Source organism: Pseudopipra pipra, chromosome 2 (assembly GCF_036250125.1).
Source record: "Pseudopipra pipra isolate bDixPip1 chromosome 2, bDixPip1.hap1, whole genome shotgun sequence".
NCBI lineage: Eukaryota > Metazoa > Chordata > Aves > Passeriformes > Pipridae > Pseudopipra > Pseudopipra pipra.
In genome coordinates, this window is record NC_087550.1 from 721425 (window position 1) to 745255 (window position 23831).

The following is a 23831-nucleotide window of genomic DNA, read 5'->3' on the forward strand; positions in this document are numbered from 1 at the left end:
CCTGCTCTTTCGGACAATAGGCTTTTGTTTGGATGTTTAACAAGCCAATTCAAACAACTTCTAAACCAATCGGCAACACTCCCACCGCACCCCCAGGAATAAACATGCTGAAATATCTTTTCCCAAGGAAAAAAATACAGGTTCACCTACTCACACTGTAACTGGTGGGTGAGACTCCTGTAGCAAAACCGAGTGCAAAATCCCTAAAATTTGCCAGTATCTTAAATCCATGCATCCATCATTCCCTGAAAATAGGGCAAATAACAACAGATTTTAAAGGCAGCAGGGGAAAAAAAAAAATCATTTGCTCTTGAAGAAAAGCTTTCTAGGTGTGCTGGGTTGTGCTGGGGCTGAGGAGTCATAGAATCCCAGAACAAGGATGGATCGGATAAGGTGGTCTCTTGAATCCCTGCCGGGAACAGGCAGGAAAAGGCCCGTTTTTTTTGTGACAGTATGGATTTTTCTTCCAAGGGAAAGTTTGGGCAGTTCTCCTGCAGTTCCCGAGGGGAGCCGCACGAGGACAGCACTCGCTCGGGATCTTTTCCCATCCCGGTCCCAGGGCAGGAACAGAGCTCACTGCAGGTACCTCCCCCCTCTGCCGCTGGGCTCGGGGAGAAAACCCGACAATTGGGAACAACGCTTGGCAAAAAAGCTCTGCGAGAACCGGCCTCCTCCAGCCCCTGCCCAGGGGTGTTCGCAAACAGTTCAAAGTGGTCCGGGCAGAGCATCCACGGCATTCCCAGGCTGGAAACCCGACCTTAATGTCTGCTGGGAGAAAACAGATACGAATCAATCCTACGGGGGGGGGTGAGGAAAAGGGGAAGCAGCGACACACCGGGTTTATCTCCCTGAGCAGGACGCTTCCAAACTCCCCTGGCCAAGCCTGAAAAGGGCAGGGAATAAGTTTGGCTTTCACCTTGAAGAGCAGCAGTGTCAGCCAGCACTGATGGATCCCTTCCACGGCTCACGGGCCAGAGACAACAGGTTAAACCCTCCCTCGGTACTAAAAAAGCCCACGTGAACTTTTCAGCACTGGGTGCTATTTCTGGAGCACTCTGCATCTCCAGCACTAGGAGGCTCAGGGCTCTGACAAGAATAATCCCAGCACAGTTTGAATTGGAAGTGACCTTAAAGGTCCTCTCTTTTCAACCCCCCTGCCATGGGCAGGGACACCTTCCACTAGCCCAGGGTGCTCCAAGCCCCATCCAACCTGGCCTTGGACACTTCCAGGGATCCAGGGGCAGCCACAGCTTCTCTGGGCAACCTGGGCCAGGGCCTCCCCACCCTCACAGGGAACAATTTCTTCCCAACATCTCATCCAAATCTCTACCCTATTTAGTTTAAAACCATTACTCCTTGTCCTATTATTATCCACCCATGTAAAAAGTCAGATTTTAAAGAGCCCTCTCCAAGTACTGAAAGGGGCTGGAAGGATTTCCTGAGCTGAGGACCAGGGATATAATCCAGGCAGCAACAAAACCCAAGGTAATCAGCTGAAAGGAGCAAAAGGACATAAGGTCTCTGTACCTGCTCAGTAAAGGAGGTGCAGAGATGGGGCTGCCTTAGCTCCCTGTACACTCACAGGCAAAACCCCACCCTGAAATCGCAAAGATTTGCTTAAACCATCCTGGGTGTCCCATGCAGGGACAGTGCAGATAGTAGAATAGAAACATAAAATCATTAAGGCTGGAAAAGACCTCCAAGACCAAGTCCAACCATTAACCTCACTCTGCCAGGTCCACCACTGAACCACGGTCCCCAAGCACCACATCTACTCATTTTCTGGACACTTCCAGGTCTGCTTTTGGTCAGCCCAAGCCTTCCTGTCCCCCTCAAAGCCAAGGCCCAGCTGCAGTCACCCAAAGCAGTGCTGGGACACAGACCCAGCCACGCAGCACTGCGACACCCAAGGCACCAAGGCAGCCCACCAGTTTTGCCCAAGTTTATTTCTAGAAATTTGTACAAAAATCGATACTCTGTAATACAATAATCTATCAAATATGACAGATGAACATTCGTCTTTAGAGGCAAGATTCCAGGAATGTGAAGTACCATCCTCTTGCACGGAAGAAAGGCACATTTTGGAGCTCAAGATACACTCCACTGGACGGCTGAAAAGGCAGGTCAGACATGCAAGTAGTGCAATGTTTCAGGTTTAGACATAAACACGTTGTACTCTGAAGAAATCTCACTACAAGCAGTGTTAACATCCACGTAAACAGTTTATAAACACTTTTAAAAGTAGCTCACTTTAGATCCTACGTGTGAAAAAGCTACTCCTTTACATTCACTGGACGGAATAGTTAAAAGCCATCTTTGGGCAGAAGTTGCTCCTGGATTTCCCCGAACACTTTTGGGATCCTGCACAAAACAGTCCCACTGCATTTAACCCCTACAGAGCCTGCAACACCAGGGCCACATGATTGCACCACCCCACTGCTCCTAGAGCTTATCCTTGGCTAAGAAGGGATCCCAGACCTCCAGCTACCTGCCTCTGGGAAAGCAGGGCCTGGGACAGACCTGCTCCTGAACTGGCATCCCAAACACAGTGCTGGGCTCACAGCCACCCAAGCACCCACCACACCGTGCACTGAGGCCCACACTCTGCCCTTTTTGTTTCCCTGCACCACGTGCCAGAGGTGCCACACCAGGGAGGCTGGCAGCCCCCCACTGTGCTCCCAAAGAGGGCTTTGCCAAAGCAGATACCCCCTGTGCTCCATCAGCACATCCCACCACAGCCCTTGTGCAACACTCCTGTGACACTGCTCTGCTGCTCAAACCAACCTGGCTGCTTTAGAGCTGGAAAACCAGATGGATCCTACTCCCCCCAGAATAGCTTGTGCCAGTGGGTACAGCAGCTGTAGGAAAGTTTTTAATCCATTGCTGGTGATCCAACAGCATTACAGAGCAGATTCCAAAGGCAACCATTTCCCCCATCCAAATCCTCACAGCAACGGGGAGTTGTGCTTTGTTTTTTTTTTTTCCCTTTTTTTTTTTTGATAAAAAGATGTTTGTAATGGGATTTATCTAAAGTAAAGCCTTTCTTTATTATTTTTAAAAGCGGTCTAGCAATACTTTAAACACTTTCTTTGGAGGACACATACACCCACACATGCTTTCAAGTACACCATGACAGCTTGGACTCCTGGAGAAGATGTGTTGGTTCTGAGAGGAGGAGGTGCTGCTGAGCCACTGCCTTCAGTTGACTTCCAAGACCTCAGTCTCTGGCAGGCCAAATTTGCTCTTATATTTGTCAAAGAGTTTGATCAGGGAGTCCACATATATGCTGTGGTAGAAGTCCACTTCCTTCTGGGATGGATTATCGATTTTGGGGATGGTGATGGGCTCTCCAACTGAGAAAGAGAGGGAAAATCCACACACTAGGTTAAATGCCCCTGTACAGCCTGGAGGTTTGTCATCTGTGGCCACAGCTGTGGTAGTTCAGCACATGCACCCCTGCCAGCATAGCAGAGGTTTGCCCAGTTCTCCCAGTTTTACCAGTCTCTGAAGCACAACTGTCCCACCCCCGGGGCCCTCATCACATCTGCAGCAATACCAGACCCACCTGAGCTACACAAACTCCACAGAGCAGAGCCCCCACTGCACAGGGTGGGTGGAGAGTCCCACTTATGTTTACAGCAGAGTGAAAAATCCCTCCTCAATTCAAAGGAACCAACAGTCAGTTCTTGTGTATTCCCCTATAGACCCCACAAAAACAAAGCTGACCTTCCTCCCTCCCTCCCTCAAAGCCTAATGCCTTGTGTTGGAAGTTTTAGGCTTGTCTTTAAGATTCAGACATCAGACAGTTCCCCACTGCCAGTCCCAGGGGTGTGGGGACCAGGCTGCTCCTGACTTTGCCCATCCAAGGGCAGAGAAGGGAGCAGCTACAGCACATTTTTCCCCCCTCAAAAGGGCTCACTTGCAAAACTGTCTGGAAGCAAGACATGCCAGAAGGCTTGTAGCCTCTGGAAGCTCCCCTAGCTCATTGTCAGCTGTGCTGGGAGGTTTATACAGAAGGGAAAGCAATTTTATAGTCAAGGCTCCACGACCAAACTACAGCAGGGGTATGGCACAGACTGAAGTGGCACACAGCATCTACCAAAACCTTACCCACAGTGGTGATGGGCTTGGAGTAAGGTAACAACCCCCAGCTGTTGGAGGAGAAGAGGCCCCGGCCGTGGAAGATGCAGGGAGCAAAGCCAATGTGCTTCTGGAACTTCTTCTGGACCCATCTGCCCCAGGAGCCCTCCTCAAAGATGACCTGCTGGTACACCTCGTTCTCCCCGAAGGAGTACACGGGAACCAGGTCCGCCCTGGAAGGACAGACAGATGTCAGGACCCCACCCCTGCTCTGTCCTACACCCCACACCCACCCTGGGGGCTCTGCCAGGCTGCACAGTTGCTGAGATCGTTGTCCAGAGCTTTTCCTGCAGCACAAGGCAGTGACACATAAGTCAGCCAGGCTGGACATAATGGAGGAGATCCACTTTCAAGGCTTGCAAGAGAATTGTCCTGGCCCTGGGCCCCTGAACACTGTGCAGTCAGGCACTGGACATGCTTCCATACATCCCCAACTCCCATTTCTGATGGGCAGCTCATTTCAGACCCATGGGGTCACAGGGTGATGCCCTGTGCAGGTTCCTGACCCCTCCTGCTGTCCCAGAAGCCAGAGGACACTCCTGGGCAAACACCCACAGAACACAGCAAGACTGGAGAGAACGGGATCCCTCCAAGGTATCAGCTGCTTCAGGGGACACAATAGAATGGTTTGGGTTGGGGGGGACCTTTAAAGGCTGTCTGGTGCAACCCCCTCCACCAGCAGGGCCATCTCCACCCAGGCCAGGCTGCTCAGACAAAAGCCCCTCCCAAGGGCAGCAGCACTGCCCCAGCCCCAGGGCTGCCCCTTGCCCTTACCCGTGCCTCAGTGCCAGCCTCACAAAGCCCTTCCTGTGCCTGAGGGTCACCGAGTTCTTGCCCGGGGTGCAGTTGAGGGACTCGGCCGCCCCCCCCACCACGATGATGATGGCGTTGCCGCTGCCGTTCTTGGACAGGATGTAGTCGATGCTGTCCCGGTTCACAGGGCAGATACCTGGGGCAGGGGACAGACAAGGGGCAGGCTGTGAGGCTGAGGGGACCCCGGAGCCACCAGCCACACCTGCAGTTTGTGCCTGGATTCCAGGTTTCGCCCTGCAGTCACAGAGGGTGGTGTGTGTTATCAGGCACCCGCTCCCCAGCTAAAGAAGCAGTTCATAGACCTGGCAGCACTGGACTTGGTCATAAACTCCACCCACATCAGCTCTCAAAAGCTTTCCTGTATCAAGAGGCTTCAGCAAGGATTTTCTTCTGCACTTAGTGATGCCAAAGGTATTTGTGTCAGGCATCCCTCCCTGTACACTTTACAGCAGGATCTCATTTACCTTCAGGGTGGAAGAAACCAGCCGTGTTATTTTGATGGATTAAGAGCCTGAATGTGAGCAATTCCTCAGCACAACTTTGTGGCATGAGTTGTCCTTTGGGACAATGCTCTAGTGATACAAAGAGAATAACACGGACAAGCCTTTGAGACAGATCTATGGATTCATTTAGAAAATGTTTTCCTGAAACAACATGAAGTTCTTGCATGGCAAGAACACAACCCTTTGCTGTTGTGGGAAGGACAGGATGTATGGGACTGGGTGCTCAGATAAGTCCACACTCAGAAGTGTCTGGGAAGGTCTTTCCCTCTGTCCTGCACTGGAAGGGACAGGACTCCCCTTCAGCTTTACAAAGCAATTCCTGCCCAAACCACCATTCCCCACTCCAGGGAAATAACAACCCAGTGAAAGAAGGTCCCTTTAACCTGTAAGAATGACAAGAAATTTGATTCTCTGCTCTTTAAATTCACTTTTATGCTACAGTTGTTGCCAGAGCTTGCTCCTGCCTCACATTTTTAGCCTGGATAAACCAAGAAGTGAGATGCCATCATTTACATTGCCCTCACACAACACATCTGACCCAAGAGCTTCAGGTCACTGCCCTGGAAAGGACAGCATTACACTAATTTTAGAAGCTGATTTTGCACATCTCATGGTATTTATTACTTGAACCAAGAACTAGATGATGAACAGGCCCGGGGGAATTAGACAGGGCAAGTCTGCAAGCCTTCATGTCTGTCTGGGCATCGAGGTCATCACCTATCCCAGCTCCAGACGAGAGGGGAGCAGACACAGTTCAGACAGATCAGCTGGATTTGAAGATGAAAAGCTCATTTTTTTCAGCACTGAACACTTTTCCTCTGAAAGGCTCAGGCTGTGCTCACTGCTCCACCCTTCCTCCTGCTGCCATCCTCCATTCTAAACACAGCCCTGGCTAAGTGGGGCAGCACAGGTTTGTGTCCAGCCCTCTCCCACTCATAGCAGGAGGAGACTCCTGCTGCTCCCAGCACCAAATCCCACCTCCAGAAAATGCAGTGGGACACAGGGACGAGGGTAGTCGCTGAGTTCTGCCCTTTAGCACATTCACACAGTACAGAGGATTTTCTGGCCACCTCCTCATGCCTTACAGGATCCCTGCTGCACCCCGACCTCCAGGAGGCTGTAGGATATTGTAATCACTGCTGGCAGTTGTAAACCAGCTAACTGTGTACTGGGTTCCTTAGGATTTCACCTGAAGTGGCTCATCCACAAAACAAAGGGCTAAGGGAATTACCAGTGCTTTCCAAGGGATGTTAAAGCCTTTGCAGCCTCACTCAAGTTCTGAGATAGGAAAGTGAAGACAATGATGGCTTTCAGAAGGTTCACTTTGTCACACCTATAGCCTTGCTTAAATCCCAAGTTCACAGGAAGTGGAATTTCCCACTGGTTTGACCACAGTGCCCAGGGACAGCCAAGCCTGCAGTGACATGGCTCATGTCTGCTCCCACCTTCCTTCCAAAAACAGGGAAGCAGCTCTGGCTGGCCACAGGAGTCACACTGAGAAGACTGAACATGGTTTTTTAAAATACAGGAAAGCTGATGCTGCATGGAAACTTTAGCAACACACCACAAAGTCTACAGGCACGATGGGCTGGAAAGCAGATCCCAATTCCTCCTGCACTGTGTCCCGTGGAATTCCCAAATTGTGGACTTCACACAGCAACTTGCAGGAATATAAAAAGCAGCTGGGGATACTGCCCTTTCTAGGCAAGGACAAACACATTTTGTGCATCAGATCCAGGCAGTTTTTCCTCTCCCTCACCAACAGAAGGCAGTAATCTGGAAGCAGTCAATCCTGACAAGTCAGAGCCAGGCACAGCTCCTCCTATCCTCTCCCCAGCCCTGCTACTTTATTAAGAGATCTGTTGTAGAGGCATTTATTGGTGAATCAGTTTGAGGAACAGAAAACAGGGTACTGGACTGCTCAATTCATGGTCTTTAAGTGTCACTCCCACACCTCTACCTAACCTATGGGCATCCAAAACGGAGCTCAGGCCATGCAAGAACACTATTTTTTAAGGTTTTAAAAGCTGCTCATAACCTACAAGCCCTCCAGCATTAAAATCCTGGAATCCAGTAGAACAGACCCATTAATGTCATTCAGCAAAGCTGTATCACTGTCCAAGCCCTGTGATCCTTCTCTAGGAATATATTCAGGGAAGGGGCTGTTCTGAACAGCTGGAACCATGGAATGCCCAGCCTCTTCACTCCTGGCAGGCACTCACATTTATTCCCAGCTTCCTCCTGACAGCTCTATGAAAGCAACACTTGGGGTGGTGCTCCCAAGGGGATGTGGTCACTTGGAAGAGGGGAATGCAGCCCAGGGCATGAACAGAAGGACCACAGTGTGCTTGCACTTACCCCCAGACATGAGGTAGTCCCTCAAAATGGGCATCCTGAAGTTGCCAGCCAGGGTGGCGAGGTAGGGCCGGATCCCAGGGAATTTCTGGCTCACACCCGTGGCCTCTGTGCTGAAGTTGCAGAAGGCCCCCAAGCCCATGATGCCGTGTGGGTGGTACCCAAAAATGTAATTCCTGGTGGTCAGCAGGTTGTGGGTTTTAACCAGCTAGGAGAGAAAAGAGAGCTCATGTGAAGGCAGATGTTTTCAGGTAATAAATAAAAATGGGAGAAGAAAAATGTCTTAGCCCCCAGGTTTTGTCTCTGCCCCCACCAGGGCAGCAGTCCAAGAGCTGGGGTATGGGCTATCCCAGATTTCAAAGGCCATTTAGACTTCAGGTTCTGAAGCAGAAGGAGCAGGATAATCAGGCTGGTCTTGGACACGAGCAGGAACTGGGCTTGGGTTGCTGCAGCCTGTGCCCTTTGCTCCTCCCTGAGGAATCCTTGCACACCTCTTCCCCAAACCAACCAAGTTCCCCAGTCCTGTGGCCACAGCTACGCCTCCTTCCCTCTCCCAGTGCATTAGTGGCTCACATCCCAGAGTGAGGGGGAAGGAACACAAAAATCACTGTCCCAGAACAGAAGCAGGTTTGCTTAATGCCTGAAAAATAGACCCAACCACTTAATGGGCCTGCTGGCCACTTTCCAAGTGGAAAAGTGTGCAGAAGGGTGGTTTACCACTGGAAACTATCCCTACTTTCAAGAGGTTTAGCCCTGGCCTCGATGCCAAAGGACCTCAAGCCATGCAGAGTCATGCTGTGGTTCCTGCAGGACGTGCTCCAGGAGCTGGGATCACACTGCTCTGGGGTTGTGCAATATTCCTATAACCATGTGCTGCTCTGTTTGCACAGCATGGACACTCCAAAGCTGTCTTGGGCAGCACAGCACAACCCAGGCCCTGGCACTGCTACTGCCAGAGGGGTTTTTTGATGCTATGGGGATCAGCAGCATCCCACGTGCCAGAGCAGCTTCCCCTGCTGGTACACAGGGGGTCTGAGGAGGTGCAGCAGAGTTCCAGCATTGTCCTGAGAAACTAGGGATCAAATTTTATTTTTTCCCATATGTTAGAATAGTTTGGGTTTAGAAAGGACCTTAAAATCCACCCAGTCCCACCCCCTGCCATGGGCAGGGACACCTTCCACTAGCCCAGGTTGCTCCAACCTGGCCTTGGACACTTCCAAGGATGGAGCAGCCACAGCTTCTCTGGGCAACCTGTGCCAGGGCCTCCCCACCCTCACAGTCAACTGTGTCTTCCCAGTATCCAATTTAAATCTAAACCTCAGCAGCACCAGTTTTTGCCAACTGCAGCCCCCAGGGGCAGGACCTGCAAGTGGCACCTTCGGCGTGAGGTGACAACAACTGCCCCCCATCCCTCAAACTGTCCATGCAAAGGCCACCCTGCTGCAAAGGCCACCCTGCCTCAGCTCCCATCGGAAAAAACGTGGCTTTCCAAGACGTCAGAGCAGCATTTCCCACCCCACTGCCCTGGCCAGGAGGAGTTCTGGCACCGAGTGAGTCCCTCCTGTGGAATCCCACTGCAGGGAGCTGAAGTGCCATTGCAACACACTGAACCAGGGTGCCCAGAAACCTGATCCCCTCCTCCCCCTGGCCCCAGAGCTGTCCCTACACGAGCCCACAGCCCCTGTGCTATTCAGGACAGCTGCTGGGACACAGGCATGACACAGCAGTGGGGTCAGCAAGGTGACTGCCCCTCTCCACACCTTCCTCTGAATTTGAGGTCACACAGAACTCCAGGAAGAGGGCACAGAGGCTCTGTAGAGCCCCACTCTCTATCCCACACCAAGTCATCCTTTCACCCCCTTTCCCTCCCTTCCCTGTGACTGTGCTGTCACTCCCCAGGGTGGGAGGGCTGTCCCTTGATCCATTAGAATAGACAGGGATCACAGGCTGCAGACCAAAAAAAAACACACCAGGAAAGAGTGGAGGAAAAAAAGCAGCTCTTGCTGCTTCCATCTGCCAGCTCTTGCTCATTCCTAGCAGACACTTCTCCAACAGGCTGCCCAGCCCTGGAGGGATTTAAAAGCCATGGGGATGTGGCACTTGGGGACATGGGTCAGTGTTGGGCTTGGCAGGGCTGGGGAATGGTTGGACTGGATGATCTGAGAGGGCTTTTCCAACCCAGACAATTCACACGGCTTGGCTGGGCCAGGGTCACACACTCCTCCCTCCCCAGAGCTCCTGTCAGAGCAGGGTGGTGCTTCCCAGCCCTCACCTTTCTCCTGCCCCAAGCAACAGCTCCTTTAAAAGGAAGGCAGCTGGAACAGGGGGTTTGTCCCTGTCACGGGAGCACGAGGCCTCTGCGTGCTGGGCTTGGCACACAGCTCACCCAGAACACACACTGCCCTCCTGCTCCAGCCCCTCCACCACGTGCAAGGACACCCAGATCCCAGTGGAGCCACTGCCTGGATGCCTCGTGTGAGCCCCTGCCAAGCTGCTGCCTCGGCAGTGGGTTTGCTTTCCAGGAGCTCCTGGGATGGAGCTGTGGGGTTGGCAGCACCCACCAGTCACCCACAGCACCTTTATTACCTTGCTGTGGGTGAGCTGGATCCCTGCACACCTCTAAGGGGTGTGCAGGGATCCAGCTCACCCACAGCAAGGCACGAGGGGAATATCTGAGCAGCACTGGACACTCAGGGGGAATCAGACTCTCCCAACAGGGATTTGCAGGGCTGAGAGTCAGCCTGGCCACCACCAGACACCAGACAGGGCTGTGCCCTTCCGCAGGGCTTGGATCTGCTCATGCACAAACTCAGCCCAGGGAGGGGCTGACCTGCCAGCACCGAAGGCAGAGCCTTCATCTCTCCCTAAATTTCATCCAGAAGCAGGAATTTTTGAAGTGCTGTAACCCTTCATGTCTCCCTAAATTTCATCCAGAAGCAGGAATTTTTGAAATGCTGTAACCCTTCATGTCTCCCTAAATTTCATCTAGAAGCAGGAATTTTTGAAATGCTGTAACCCTTCATCTCTCCCTAAATTTCATCTAGAAGCAGGAATTTTTGAAATGCTGTAACCCTTCATCTCTCCCTAAATTTCATCCAGGAGCAGGAATTTTTGAAGTGCTGTAACCCTTCATGTCTCCCTAAATTTCACCTAGAAGCAGGAATTTTTGAAGTGCTGTAACCCTTCATCTCTCCCTAAATTTCATCCAGAAGCAGGAATTTTTGAAGTGCTGTAACCCTTCGTGTCTCCCTAAATTTCAAGCAAAGAGAAACAAAAATAAAAAGAAAGAAGCAAAGGGAAACAAAAATAAAAAGAAAGAAGCAAAGGGAAACAAAAATAAAAAGAAAGAAGCAAAGGGAAACAAAAATAAAAAGAAAGAAGCAAAGGGAAACAAAAATAAAAAGAAAGAAGCAAAGGGAAACAAAAATAAAAAGAAAGAAGCAAAGGGAAACAAAAATAAAAAGAAAGAAGCAAAGGGAAACAAAAATAAAAAGAAAGAAGCAAAGAGAAACAAAAATAAATAAAATAAATAAAATAAATAAAATAAATAAAATAAATAAAATAAATAAAATAAATAAAAATAAATAAAAATAAATAAAAATAAATAAAAATAAATAAAAATAAATAAAAATAAATAAAAATAAATAAAAATAAATTTGCCAATTTTATTTGTAGGAACAGGACAAGCAAGTGGCACATTCAGGAGTGCAGAAAGGGGCTGCAGGGCCACTGCTGCTCAGAGCCAGGAGCCAAAGAGCAGGGTGACAACCAGTGCTCTGGGTGGGAGCTGAGCAGCACAGGGACCACGGGAGCCTGCAGAGAACAGGGAACCAGAGCCCTCCCTGCAGCATCCAAGCAGCAGCTCTAGTGAGCAGAGAGCTTGCAAAACAGCCCAACAATTGCAACTGGCTGCATCACACCCAGCAGTGCTCTGGAATGAATTATCTCACCTTCCCAGCAGGGCAGGCCAGGACCTGAAGACCCTTCCAGGCTCCCAGTATTATAAACTACATCACACAGAATCCCAGACTGCACTGGCTGGGAAGGGACCTTAAAGCTCACCTCGTTCCAACCCCCTGCCATGGACAGGGACACCTTCCACGAGCCCAGGTTAGGACACAGCAACCCAACCCTTCCATCTCCATCCTGTAACTCGTGTACAACAACTGAGGAGCAGCTTTGCCAGGAAGCCAGGCAAGGCACAGAGTACAGACAAACACTGAGAGGGGAAAAAAGGACACTTTCTGCAGCAATTCCTGCTCTGGCCAGCTGCCTGCTCTCCCACCTCAGTGAGCAGGTCTCCCTGCACACACCTGAAGCGCTCACAGCCTGACAAAGAGGAGTCAAAGACCTGCAGCCCTGCCCTCTGAAGTGCTGTTGATAAGCAGCAGCTGTGCTCACACGCCCAGGTGGCTTCTTTCACCCAAAAAAGACCTTTAGATGGGGGCACCCCCGGCGTGGCATCCTCACACCAGCAGGATGTGCTGGGGAGGCTGCTGGGACCTGGCTGCTCCAGCCCAGCACCACTCACACCTGCAGAGCTTGGCCCTCACCCCCAGCTCCAGGAGAGCTCCCTGGAACCTTCCTTAGCTCCTCCTGCACTGCTCAGCTTAAAGCAGTATTTGCAAGCCCAGCCACTAAGCAGCAGACAAACCTAAGCCTCCAGTGCCCCAAAATAGCTTAGTGCTGTCACAGCAGCTGCCTGGAGCCCCAGAGAACTGCTCGTGCTGAGTAACTGAGCCAGATCCAGGCTGCTTTCCCAACCCACCCGGTGTTACAAAACATGGCCTGCTATCTCCAGGTACAGGTACAAGAGTCCTGCTGGTGTCTCAGACTCAGGTGAGAGCAGCCTAGTCAGCACAAACAGCAGAGCAGAGCCTGATTCCCACACAGCAAGCCAAGGAGGAAGAAATCCTTCCCAGGGAGGGTGGGGAGGCCCTGGCACAGGTTGCCCAGAGAAGCTGCCCCATCCCTGGAAGTGTCCAAGGCCAGGTTGGATGGGGCTTGGAGCAACCTGGGCTAGTGGAAGGTGTCCCTGCCCATGGCAGGGGGTTGAAACAAGATGTTCTTTAAGGCCCTTTCCAACCCAAACTCTTCCCTATGGTTCCTGCAGCAGCTTTGGGCAGCCCTGCAGCCACCAGCAGTGCCCCCAGAGCAGGGGCAGGAGCCACCCCCAGCTGCCAGCCCTCTGCATAGACCTTGCTCAACTCCACCCCTCGGTGCCAAAGGAATGACAGCCACAAGAGGTGCTCACAGATGGACTGTGAGCAGTTATTTACCTAAAAACCAGTTGGAAAGTTCAGTTAATCTGCCCCATCTTGTCTCCAAACCTACTTAACCAGCACAACTGTTTGACAAACCCGTAACATCCACAGTGGCTGTGACCTGCAGGGCTTGTGCAGAGCATGTTTCCATAAAGACAGGGATAAACACACCACCAAAGGAACGGGGAAACAACAGACCAGCCCCACCGGTGACGCTGTGGAATCAGGTCCCAAGGAAAACCAAGCCTGTTTTATTCCTCAGCAGGGATTTCTGCAGCACTGAGGCCTTGGTGCTAGGAGACACATCTGAGACCATCTCCAGCAGCAGAGCACACTCAGCTCTCCCTCAGCCAGGAGACCCAGGCTGTGCAGGCAAAGTGAATTTTCCACGTGCGCTTGCCAAGAATTACCTGTTAACAACAGCGAGTTTTCATGGTGGACTTGGCAGCCCTGGGTTAATGGTTGGACTTGCTCTTAGAGGTCTTTTCCAACCCAAATGATTCCAATGTTTCTAAGAGTACAACAAGAGGTTTGTTCACCAGCAGCACGTTCAGGCACCCTGAGAGTTCAAGTGACTTTGCAAAGGAGAAATCCAGTGTAAGCTGCTTTGGCATCCTGCTGGAATTGGATTCCCTGTTCCTTTCCGAGGCTGGACTATCTTGGGGCTAGGTGGCTCAGAAGCCATGGCAAGGTCCCTCCCTCACACTCAGGCTGAATAAACCTTGCCAGCAGTCTTACATAATAGTCCTTTCAGCTGTGTGCCCTTCCAAAGGGATCGGGTTCCCTCCCAGCCCAATCTGCTCCCTTCCAAGCCCTTCAGCCAATCCTGCAGTCCCAGAGCAGCCCTGTCCTCTGTCTGAACATACCTGAACCAGCAGGAAAAACACAGGCATGTGGGGAGCAAGTTACAGGCTGGAGAACTGCAGCTCTTCCCACTGCTGGAAACCCCCTTCCCCAAAGCAAAGAGACTCGGGAGCTGAACTCACTGCTCCCTGGGAAGGGCTCAGGCTTTTGGGGCACAGGGCTCCCAGCTATTATATATATATATTATGTATAAATACATCCCAGGGAAGCAGTGTAACTGGAAAAGAGACCAAAACTGAGCTAGATTACGAGGGGAACAGAGTTAGGGTCAGACACAACACAGGACTCTGCTGCAGCACAGAAGTGAATCCCAGAATGGTTTGGGTTGGAAGGGACATGAAAGATCTCATTCCCACTCCCTGCCACAGGCAGGGACACCTTCCACCAGCCCAGTTTGCTCCAAGCCCCATCCAACCTGGCCTTGGACACTTCCAGGGATCCAGGGGCAGCCACAGCTTCTCTGGGCAACCTGTGCCAGTGTCTACAGAAGCTGGAGAGGTGAACAGGGAGCCTGCTCTCTCTGCTCCAGGCCAGATTGCCTCAGGGAGTCTGGCACGAGCATCAGGAGCAGCAGCTTCTGCCACCCCTGGTGATGCACTGCAGACTGCCCAACCCCAGCTGCCACAGGCAGCAGTGTGACAGTCACTGAGCCACGTCCTGCTGGCAGCTCAGTGCCACACATGGACTAGTGCAGGTGCAGCAGGGCACTAAAACAGTGAAGCCCCAATGTGCAGAGTTAAACTGCTACTTACTCTTATTGGAAAATAATCCCTGAAGTACCTCCATATAGCCCAGCTTCTCACCCACTGGGATCTTCTTCCCCCTGAAGAGAAAAAAAAACCAACATGTTTTTAAAGCTCTTTCCACACAGTTGCCCATCAAAGAAGCCCAGAGGACTCCAGAGGGTTTGCTGTCCCACCAGAGGAACCAACACTTTCATTCCTCGAGTGGGACACCTGCACCTTCCACTGAGATCAGGAGGAACCATCCATGCTCTGGAATTCAGGGCCCTTCCAGCTCATTAAGGCCTGACTGCAAAGTCAGGGTAGAACTTGGCTTGGTAATCAGTTGTTCTTGGGCAACAGACAATTCAAACTAGAAACACTCAGACTCATCCTCTGGGAAAGGCCAAGATCCTGGATGATCTCAGTCATCTGGAAGCAATGGAGAACTGTGCTAATCTGGCTTTAAAGGGAGTTGCCATCAAAGCTTGTTACCACTGCTGCTTTCCAGACCTGGTTTCTACAAGGCTTTTTTTTTTCTGAATTAAAATCTTCTGCTTAATTTGCAGCAGCACTGACTCTGTAGAGGAGCCACATCTTAACAGCCACACCATAACCTGACCCTTGCAGGAGCTGGAGAGCACAGCAAGGTCTGGAATCTTTATGCAGATCTTTCTGACCTGCAGAAAGAACCTGAGCCTTACAAATACATTGCTAAAAGCCAGCAGTGGCACGACATTAGTGAATGGAATCAGCATCAGCAAAACTGCTCGTGCCAAGGGCTGACATTTAAATGCTTTTGGTCAGTGATTCAGCCACTGAACACTCAGTCCCACAGAGAAGGGAAGTCACCCATTACAAGGAAGTGCTTCTTTGTCTAAATACGTGCACTTAAACAGCAAGGATCTGTTCTGCAATATTTACCTTTCTTTGGTGTGTTCCAGTCAAACACCAGCCAGGCTAAATACAGAACAGCGATGGCCCAGCAATCTGTGCACAGGATGTACATGAGGATTAAAGTGCAAGCAATACCTGCAGGGGGCCAGGAGAGACAAGAAAACAAGGTTGCATCAGGTTTGGGTCTCCATTTACACCCCTTGCCTTTTGACCCCTCTGTGCTGCAGTCTCAGACTGATGTCACTAATCAAACTGGACTTAGCTAAAAACTCCTTATGATCCAGCTTCCTCTAGAGCTCTGGAGAACCTCAGCCTTCCCTTCAGGGTGTCTCCAGGTGTCTCTCTGTCGTATTTCCAGCTGCTTCACCAGCCAAGAACAAGACTGGATGCCTGCACTGAGCATCCTTCTCCAGTTTAATTATCAACAGCACAGTGGAGCAGAGCAGCCTGAGGTTCCACACAGCCCAGAGACAAACAGCCTGTTCTGGTCTAACACAAACACTCCTTGCCCAGCTCTGGTGCCTCCTGGAAGGAGACCAAGCCAAAGGAAGGCTCTCCTGTTGCAGTCACTTGCATCAGTTACCAGTTGCTTCTGAGAAATCTCTGTGGATATTCCCAGGAGTGACCCCGGCAAGAGATCTCCAGTTTCTCCAGTCTGATTTGCAGGGTAGACACAGACATGAGCTGGACATCAGTCGGTCTTTCCACAGCTCCTATGACTTTCTAGAGCCAGGTAAAAAGTCATTTATTGCCAAAAATATCCCAATATGTAGCTGTGGTTTACAATATCCACACCCCCCCGCTGAAGCGCACATCCAGGAATTAATGTAACAGTTGACATTCTTGCACTAAAATTCTTCCAGAATTAAAGCAAAAATAGCTTTGCCTTAGGCCAAAAGGTATTACTTACCCATGACAAGGAAAGTCAGAACCCATTGCAGCACAGAGATGATCTGGAGCTGTTTCTCTACTTTGGATTTCGACAGCCAGAACAAATCCTGCAGAGCAGAAAGGATGTTGGATCCTGTGCCTGAGGGGGGAAAAATTAAAGAAATAAAGTTACATGTGCACACTGAGCAAAGGGAACAATGTTTTCCTTTCAGATTGAATCATACAAGGAAGGATCATCAAGTCCAGCTCATAAAATAAGAGGTCTTAAATCAATGTGCAATCTGCTTTTAGAGCAAGACTTGTTAAAAGCTAAGACTTCCCATGCTGGCAGGGGAAAGGTTGCCCTCTGCACACATCCAGCTCTTTTGGGAACACTGGAGGGGATTAATGGGTAACATCAGCTCCCACCTGAGCACAGCTCTCTTCACTTGGCCAAGAAAGCACAGAGGATGTTAACCCACGTCCCTAACACACCCTCACCCCAGACTGCCAGTTCCTGGAAGTGGTGTTTGATAAGAGCAGAACCCACGAGCTCACTGGAGATGAAGAGCAGCTGCCTCCAACCACAGGCAGGCACCAGGCTGTGGGGCTGAGCTGTGCCACCCACCCTCAGCAGCCCTGCTGCACAACTCCCACGGGCTGCTCCAGGAAAGCTCTGAGCTCCAGCACAGCCCAGGAGATGGCTGAGCAACACCTCGACCCGCCACACCGAGGATCCACAGCTCCAGGGGGCAGGAAAACTCCCACAGTGTCCCCAGAGCAGTAAATGGGGAAGGAAGGAGCTGAAAGCCACGGCTGGAAAAGCTCAAGGTGTTCGAGGGGGGAGAAAACCAAAAAACTGAAGTGAAAGACTTGCTTTCTGTATGAGGAACCACCCACTGGTTTTTGCCAATATGCTCAACAGCCTCCAGAAAGAAACACTTGCAAGTGGGTTTTCCTTCATTTCTTTATTTTAAAAGCACTATAGTGACTGGCTAAAATGCAAATCAAGCTCCAACCAGGTTTATTTACATTCTTCATTTTCTGTTTAAGGGTCAGCCTGTTATTAGAAGGAACATGGGAGAAGCTGTCACACTGAATGGGTTCAGTCCTTGCTGACATGACCCTGCCAGTGGTGATGCCACAGCCAGTGCTCCCACTCAGTCCAATGGAAGTGACTGAAACCAGCTCCTTCTCTAGATAAAAGCAGGCACAGGATTTTTGGTAGTTCCTACAAAGAAATTTTCACTGACCCATCCTTTAAATAGTGAAGCACCTGTTTCACAGGAACAAGGGTCGATTTAGATTAGATGAGGAGGGTGGTGAAACACTGGCACAGGTTCCCTAGAGAGGAGGCAGATGCCCCATCCCAGGGAAGCCACAGCAGAGGCTGCAGCCTAAATCCAGAGCCAGCCCACCCAGCTCAGACCCTTGGCTCTGCTCAGTCCCTGTTGAATGAACAACCCTGGGAATGGCTTGGCCATTAACCACTCCAAGATTTAGGCAAGGATAGATCACATCACCACAAACTGAGACCTGCAGCACTCATCCAGGATGAGGCAGAGCTAGAACAGTTCTTTACAAGGTAACAGTGCAGTATTAAGTCTGAGGACAACCAGATACAAGTTTAAAAGAAGCTTGTAGCAGTAGTGGTGTCACCAGCCATATGTCTGTGTCCTCAAAATAAGTCAGAAGTCCGAGAGATGACTTTTGACCCACAATAAAAGCCCAGCCCCGTGTAATTAGATCCTTCCAACACCTGCACTCACACCACCAAAACATCTTTGGCTTGGTAAACCCAACACTGCAGCCTTGGATCAGCTCGATCCCTCTCCTCTTCCCAAAGGGAACAACTGTTTACCCCTCCAGATGAGAATCTGGACTGCAGCATTCTCTGGATGCTTTAACACATCCTAGGCATTGCCAGCCCTGCAAATAGACAGTATAGGATAGCACAAGTCAACCTGTCAGCCTGTTTGCCCAGCCACATCCAGCTTTTTGTGTCAGCTCCTCTGGACACAGGGAGCTGCTCTGGCAGACAGCTCTGAGCACCTGCCCTTGGACAAGTGGTGTCCCGGGTCAGTTATTTGCTGAAAGCAAAGACATCCTTCCCAGGGAACAAGATCCCCCACAGGAAAGTCCATTGGACTGAATAATACTAACATTTAATTCCCAGTTAAGGATGGTTAGTCCAATGGCAATGAAAAGCACTGTGGGGATGGGCAGAGTCACCTGCAAGTGTGTACCTTTGCACTAAACCTGCACACCCAGATGAACCCAGTGCATCAATGGGCAGTTACAGAAGGCAGGGCTGAGCTGCCCTTCCCAGCCAGTCCTGAGCCTTGTGCACATCAGGGCAGACCCAACACTTCGTGTATTCAACCCTCCACCCACGCCTTGCCTCCTTTCCCCTCCAGCTGCAGGAGCCAGGAGGTGTTTTTGGAGACTCTCCCTGCTCTGGAGAACCAGGCCAGGTGCTGGTGACGGTGCAGAAGAGCTTGGACAAGTCAGACACATGAGGGTTTTTTGGCACTCAGCTCCAGCAGAGTGACCCAACACTGACACTTGTGTTCTGGGCGCTCAGAGAAAACCCTTCCTTTTGAGGGCCCACACCAAACACCCTTCACACATTAAAACCTCAGCAGAATCCAGGACCCCAGGGCTGGGAGCAAACAGGACTTCACACCTGGGGACCAGAAAAACCCCAGTTCACAGCACTTAATTAAAACACAGCTGGAGAAATTAACTGAGGGGAAGCACAAGTGTTACAGACAAGTTAAAAATACACTGAACACTTGTTAAAAGCCAAGCTTCATCTGCCACCTTTTCCAGACAATTAGCATGTTAGCTCTTGGCCAGGAATTAAACTGCATCACACAGATTATTTAGAGGAAAACCAAGTTAAATCTGTCAAAGCATAAGGTGCAAAGGGACATTTTGAGCCACATATTCGGCACAGAAGCTGAAATTGGAGGCATAACAAAGCTAGACAAGATAAACACACCAAGAGCAGGATGCTGAGGAGGACCCAGCCTCCCATGCTAGAGCAGAGTCCACACAGCAAGCTGCTACAAGGTGGTTTACACCTGTAAAACCCCTTGAGCAACACAAGTTCTTCCATGTCTTGGGTTTTACTCAGATGCCCCAAGCACAAGCATATTCACTAGACTGGGAACAATTTCTTAGGAAAATAATAAGTAACCAGAGCAGGGTGTAGTTATCCTGCCCTGTGCACAGCTTTAGACCAGTTTGCTCCTGTCCCAGGAAGCTCCTCAGTAATCCCATGTCATCTGCAGGAAAGAGCGTCTACAACTGGAGATCAACAGCACCATTAACAGGGACATGCAACGACAACATTTATATCCTAATATTTATGTTAGGAAGGAGCTGGGATTCCCCAGACCAAACAAATGCCTGAGGTAGGGCATTTACCTCAGGTTAGTTCCACATTTACTCACAGCACTGAACTTGGCCCTCAATCTGCACGCTCACAGCTGGGGGGGGGTTAAAGGGACATCACCACGAAGCCCAGCTGCCCCAGAGCACCCAACACCTTTAGACTGAAGTCAGCAAGACTTCACAGCTCCCGACAGGAGCAGATGAACCCTCCTGCTGCAGCCCGTGGGTGTGAGCAGAGCACACGGGGGCTCTGGGGGAAGGGCTCAGCAGGAGACACCCCAGAGCAGCCCGGGGATGCTGTGCCCCCAAAACAGGAGCTCCCAGGATGCCCCACCCCAGAGCAGAAGGGAGGTCTGTTAAACCTCAGGTGCAGCCTAAGACTAACTCCAAGGCAAAGCTAAGCAAAGCCACCCTCCTCATCCCAAACTTCTGACGGATGGAGCAAGATCAGCAAAGACACTTCAGCACAGGCTCCTAACACACTGGAATCCTCCCTCGGGAGAGGGGGGATGAGACACCTCCCTGCTGCTTTGCCAGACACAGGGAGACAGCTCCTGGACAGCCCGTGGCCAAAGTGGGGCAGGATGAGGAGACAGCAACCCCTCCTGCCCAACCCAGGTGTGTCAGAGCATCATCCCAACCTGGGCACTGGTCCAAGACCCGCTCTGATTTTTGCAATACCGGGTTGGTATCCAAAAAAGTTACCCTGAGTACACACAGGGATGGAGAGAGAGGCAGATGGCTGAACACTGGTTTATTTTGTTGAGGGGTTATTTGTTTATTTGGAGGCTTTTTGCTTGTTTTTAAACAGGATCAGACTTAATTCAGCCAGAGTCACAGGCACTGGGGCAAAGCCACATGCCAGGGAAGCAGTAGGACTGAAGGGCAGGATGAGCCACTCAGACACTCACCCTACCTAAATCAGCCCTTCACACAGGTCAGATACTTGGAAAAAATATTCAGGGATGTGGGAGAAAAAATGGCTGGTGGGCTTGTTCTAAACATCCTCTGTAGTGGGGAAGTTATCCAACATGAGCCAGCAGGACATGAGGCCTCACAAACAAACTGCTGCACCTCTGCCAGTCTTTGATCTGCAGGGTCCCACATCACCAGCCCCAAAACCATCGAGCCAGGGCTCCTCTGCGAGCCACCTGGGCTCTGCTTTGAAGAGCCAGGCTCTGAAGCTGGTCCCGTGCTTTGCTGCCCGTGGCCAGGCTGCAGCCCCGGCAAGGGCTGTGCCGGTGGATGCTGCAATCGCCAAGGCAACACCTCCCACCTCCCCGGCAGAAACAAGTTAAAAAGCACAAATATCGCTGCAAGACCCCCACGAGGCACCTCAGAGGAAAACTGACCTGAGGAGAGTTAAGACAGCTTTCCATCGCTAATCGGGATTATCTAGAGATGAGGCCAATCACTGTCCCTAAACCACACTCCATTTTGAATAATGCACGTGTCCCAGATCCATCATTAACATGCCAGTGCCAACAAGGTGGCCGCTGAGGTCCCAGGCCAGCCCTACATATTTTATAGGTCTCCTGAATTATTTATTCTCTGCTCTTGGCTCGCTGTTAACCCTCAATTTAACAGTTCAGGTGCTGCTGATTCAAGTGCCCTCTCTCAACTCAAAAACATCGCTTGCCTTCTGCTAGTTGTGTAAGCGGGAGAAGTTATTTTAAGGAGCAGATATGAGCACAGGAAACACAGGCGGGTTTTCTCTCCGCTCGGTTCACAGCTGATCCTTCAGATCCATGTCTAGGATCCTTCTGGCAGACACGAGCACCAGCAGCTCTGCCCGCAGGACTCGGTGCGAAAGCAAGAGCTCAGGGGTTAATTCGCCAGGTCCAAGTCCTTTCAGCTCTGCTAATGGTTTGCTTAATCAGCGAGCCATTTCACAGGTCTCCTCAGCCCAGGAGGAATTAGCAGAGTGCTTTTTGAGGGCGGAAAGCCTTTCACAACGCAGCGAGCACTCAAGGACCCTTCCCAAATCACAGGGTAAATCGCTGTCCGAGCTCATTCTCATGCAAAGCCCCCGCTGTTTGCAAACCCTGACTTTCTGTCCGCAGACAAGCACCCCTGCAGGACGGGCACAGAGCTCTGCCCGGCAAAAGGCTCAGACCTGCCGAGTTAATTCCTGCAGGATCCAACGAGCTGCCTTTACGAGCCGGCAAGGGAGCCTGTGCTTCGGGATTCCCTGCGTTGCCTCCGAAGCCTTCACCCAACATGTCCCAGCGTGCAGGGAAGCGCTGGGTGTCCGCGGCAGCTCTGCCCGCGATGGGTGTCAGCCTCTGACACCCTTCCCACTGCTCTCACAAGTCGCTTACCGGCACCAAGAGCTGTAAAAACCAACTCGGAGGCACTTCTTGCCACGAACATTGAGCCTTCAGCTCCCCATTGTAAAGCAACAACGAATAGCAACGTGTTGCTTCTTTCCCCTCTCCTGTTGATGCCGGGGTGGGACCGCAGGATTACAAACCGGTTGGATATGATAAATTTAAGAGGCCTCTTCCAGCCTACGTGATTCTATGAAAATAAGGCTGCGGTTGAGTTTTACCAGCCATGCAGCGTTTATAAAGCTACTACACTTCTCTTCCTACCATCGCAGAAAGGGGGGGGAAAGGCTCGTTTATAAGCAAGTGACCCAAGCCCACATTTTGCCAAGGTGCAAACTCGCTTGGGCCAAGCAGAGCCCTTTCCAGCAGCCCCCGGAGCTCAGCCCGGAGCCTCAGCCCCCGGAGCCTCAGCCCCCAGAGCCTCCGAGCTCGCTTAAAACACAGAACCTGCGCAGAGACTCGTAATCCTCAACCCCAGAAAAGCCGCAGCCGCCTCCCCGCCATTGCACATCGCTCTTCCCCTTCCTCTTCCCCCTCGAACAACCGCTCCTGCCGCCAAAATCCTAACGGGGGGGACATCACGAAGGTGTTTCGGCGCCGCTCCCACCGCAGCCCTTGGTCCGCGGGAACGCCGCGCCCGCCCCGCAGCATCCTCCTCATCCTCCTCCTCCTCCTGCCCAGCCCGGTACCTCGCAGCACCCCGGAGTAGGCGGCGATGATGGTCTTCATGGCGGAGGGGCGGTCAGGACCCGGGCACGGCCATGGGATGGAGAAGCGACCCCGGCTCCGCTCCCCGGGGCAGCCGCGAGCGGGGAAAGCCCGGCGGCGCATCCCTTTATAGCCGGGAGGAGGAGGAGGAGGAGGAGGAGGAGGAGGAGGGCGGGGAGGGGCGGGTCCGGCAGCACCGCCCGCGTCCCTCGGCCCGGGAGAGGGGGTGGGAGCGAAGCCCTTGGCCCCGGGGATGCTGCGGGATGGGGATTTGGGAGCGGGGGGACAAGTAAGGGCGGCTCCCCCATCCCATCCCCTCTGCCACAGAGAATCACAGAACGGTGTGGGGTGGAGCGGACACTAAAGATCATCTTATTCCAACTCCCTGCCATGGGCAGGGACACTTCCCACTAGCCCAGGTTGCTCCAACCTGTCCTCGGACACTCCCAGGGATGGGGCAGCCACAGCTTCCCTGTGCCCAAACCACTGACCAAGCCTCATTCCTTCTAACGACATGTTCAAGGGTCTGTTCAAGGGATCCCTAAGAAACAAGGGGTTATTTAGGTTTGAACCAAGGCTTTAATGTAGCTGCACTTGCCAAGAGATTTCTGAGATCAGATGGGTCCGTCCCAGCTCCCATGAGATTGAACCAGATTCTTTATAACAGGGTTATTTCCAGCCCAGCTGGTAAAGGGGGGACTTTGCTACAGCTCTGGACAAAGGATCAGGCTGCCACCCCTTCCCAAATTTCATTTTCCTCCTCTGCAGTTTGCACAAAATGGAATAATCTGTATCTAAGAAGCACTTTAACATCCCTCAAGGAAAAGCCTACGGAAAGCAAGGAGCACACGGAGCTCCTCACCCGTGGGGGACAGGCACCAACAACCACTGAAACACCCCCGAAAATGCTTCAACTTTGGACTAGTTTTTTGGGTGGGAGCAGGATCGTGCCCACTCGAGTCAGCA

At 51.5% G+C, this 23831-nt stretch overlaps 1 protein-coding gene across 1 annotated transcript; it reads right to left on the bottom strand.

Moving 5' to 3' along the window:
- Positions 1 to 1929: 1929 nt before the first annotated feature.
- On the bottom strand, positions 1930 to 22979 carry DGAT2 (diacylglycerol O-acyltransferase 2). Its single transcript, XM_064642781.1, has 8 exons — positions 22847 to 22979; positions 16469 to 16588; positions 15586 to 15693; positions 14692 to 14762; positions 7815 to 8019; positions 4915 to 5089; positions 4111 to 4313; positions 1930 to 3353 (listed from the first exon to the last, which is right to left on the bottom strand). The coding sequence occupies exons 1-8, from the start codon at positions 22884 to 22886 to the stop codon at positions 3199 to 3201; spliced, it is 1077 nt and encodes a 358-aa protein (XP_064498851.1). The 5' UTR covers positions 22887 to 22979; the 3' UTR covers positions 1930 to 3198.
- Between the last annotated feature and the right edge of the window lie 852 nt (positions 22980 to 23831).

Bases quoted from the DNA above. Each gene is read 5' to 3' on its own strand.
- DGAT2 (XM_064642781.1), bottom strand. From the start codon at position 22,886: ATGAAGACCATCATCGCCGCCTACTCCGGGGTGCTGCGAG. The intron at 14,763-15,585 runs GTAAATATTGCA...TTTTCTCTTCAG, and splicing joins CTGGAACACACCAAAGAAAG to GGGGAAGAAGATCCCAGTGG. The intron at 4,314-4,914 runs GTAAGGGCAAGG...CTGTCCTTCCAG, and splicing joins AGGCTGGCACTGAGGCACGG to GGCGGACCTGGTTCCCGTGT.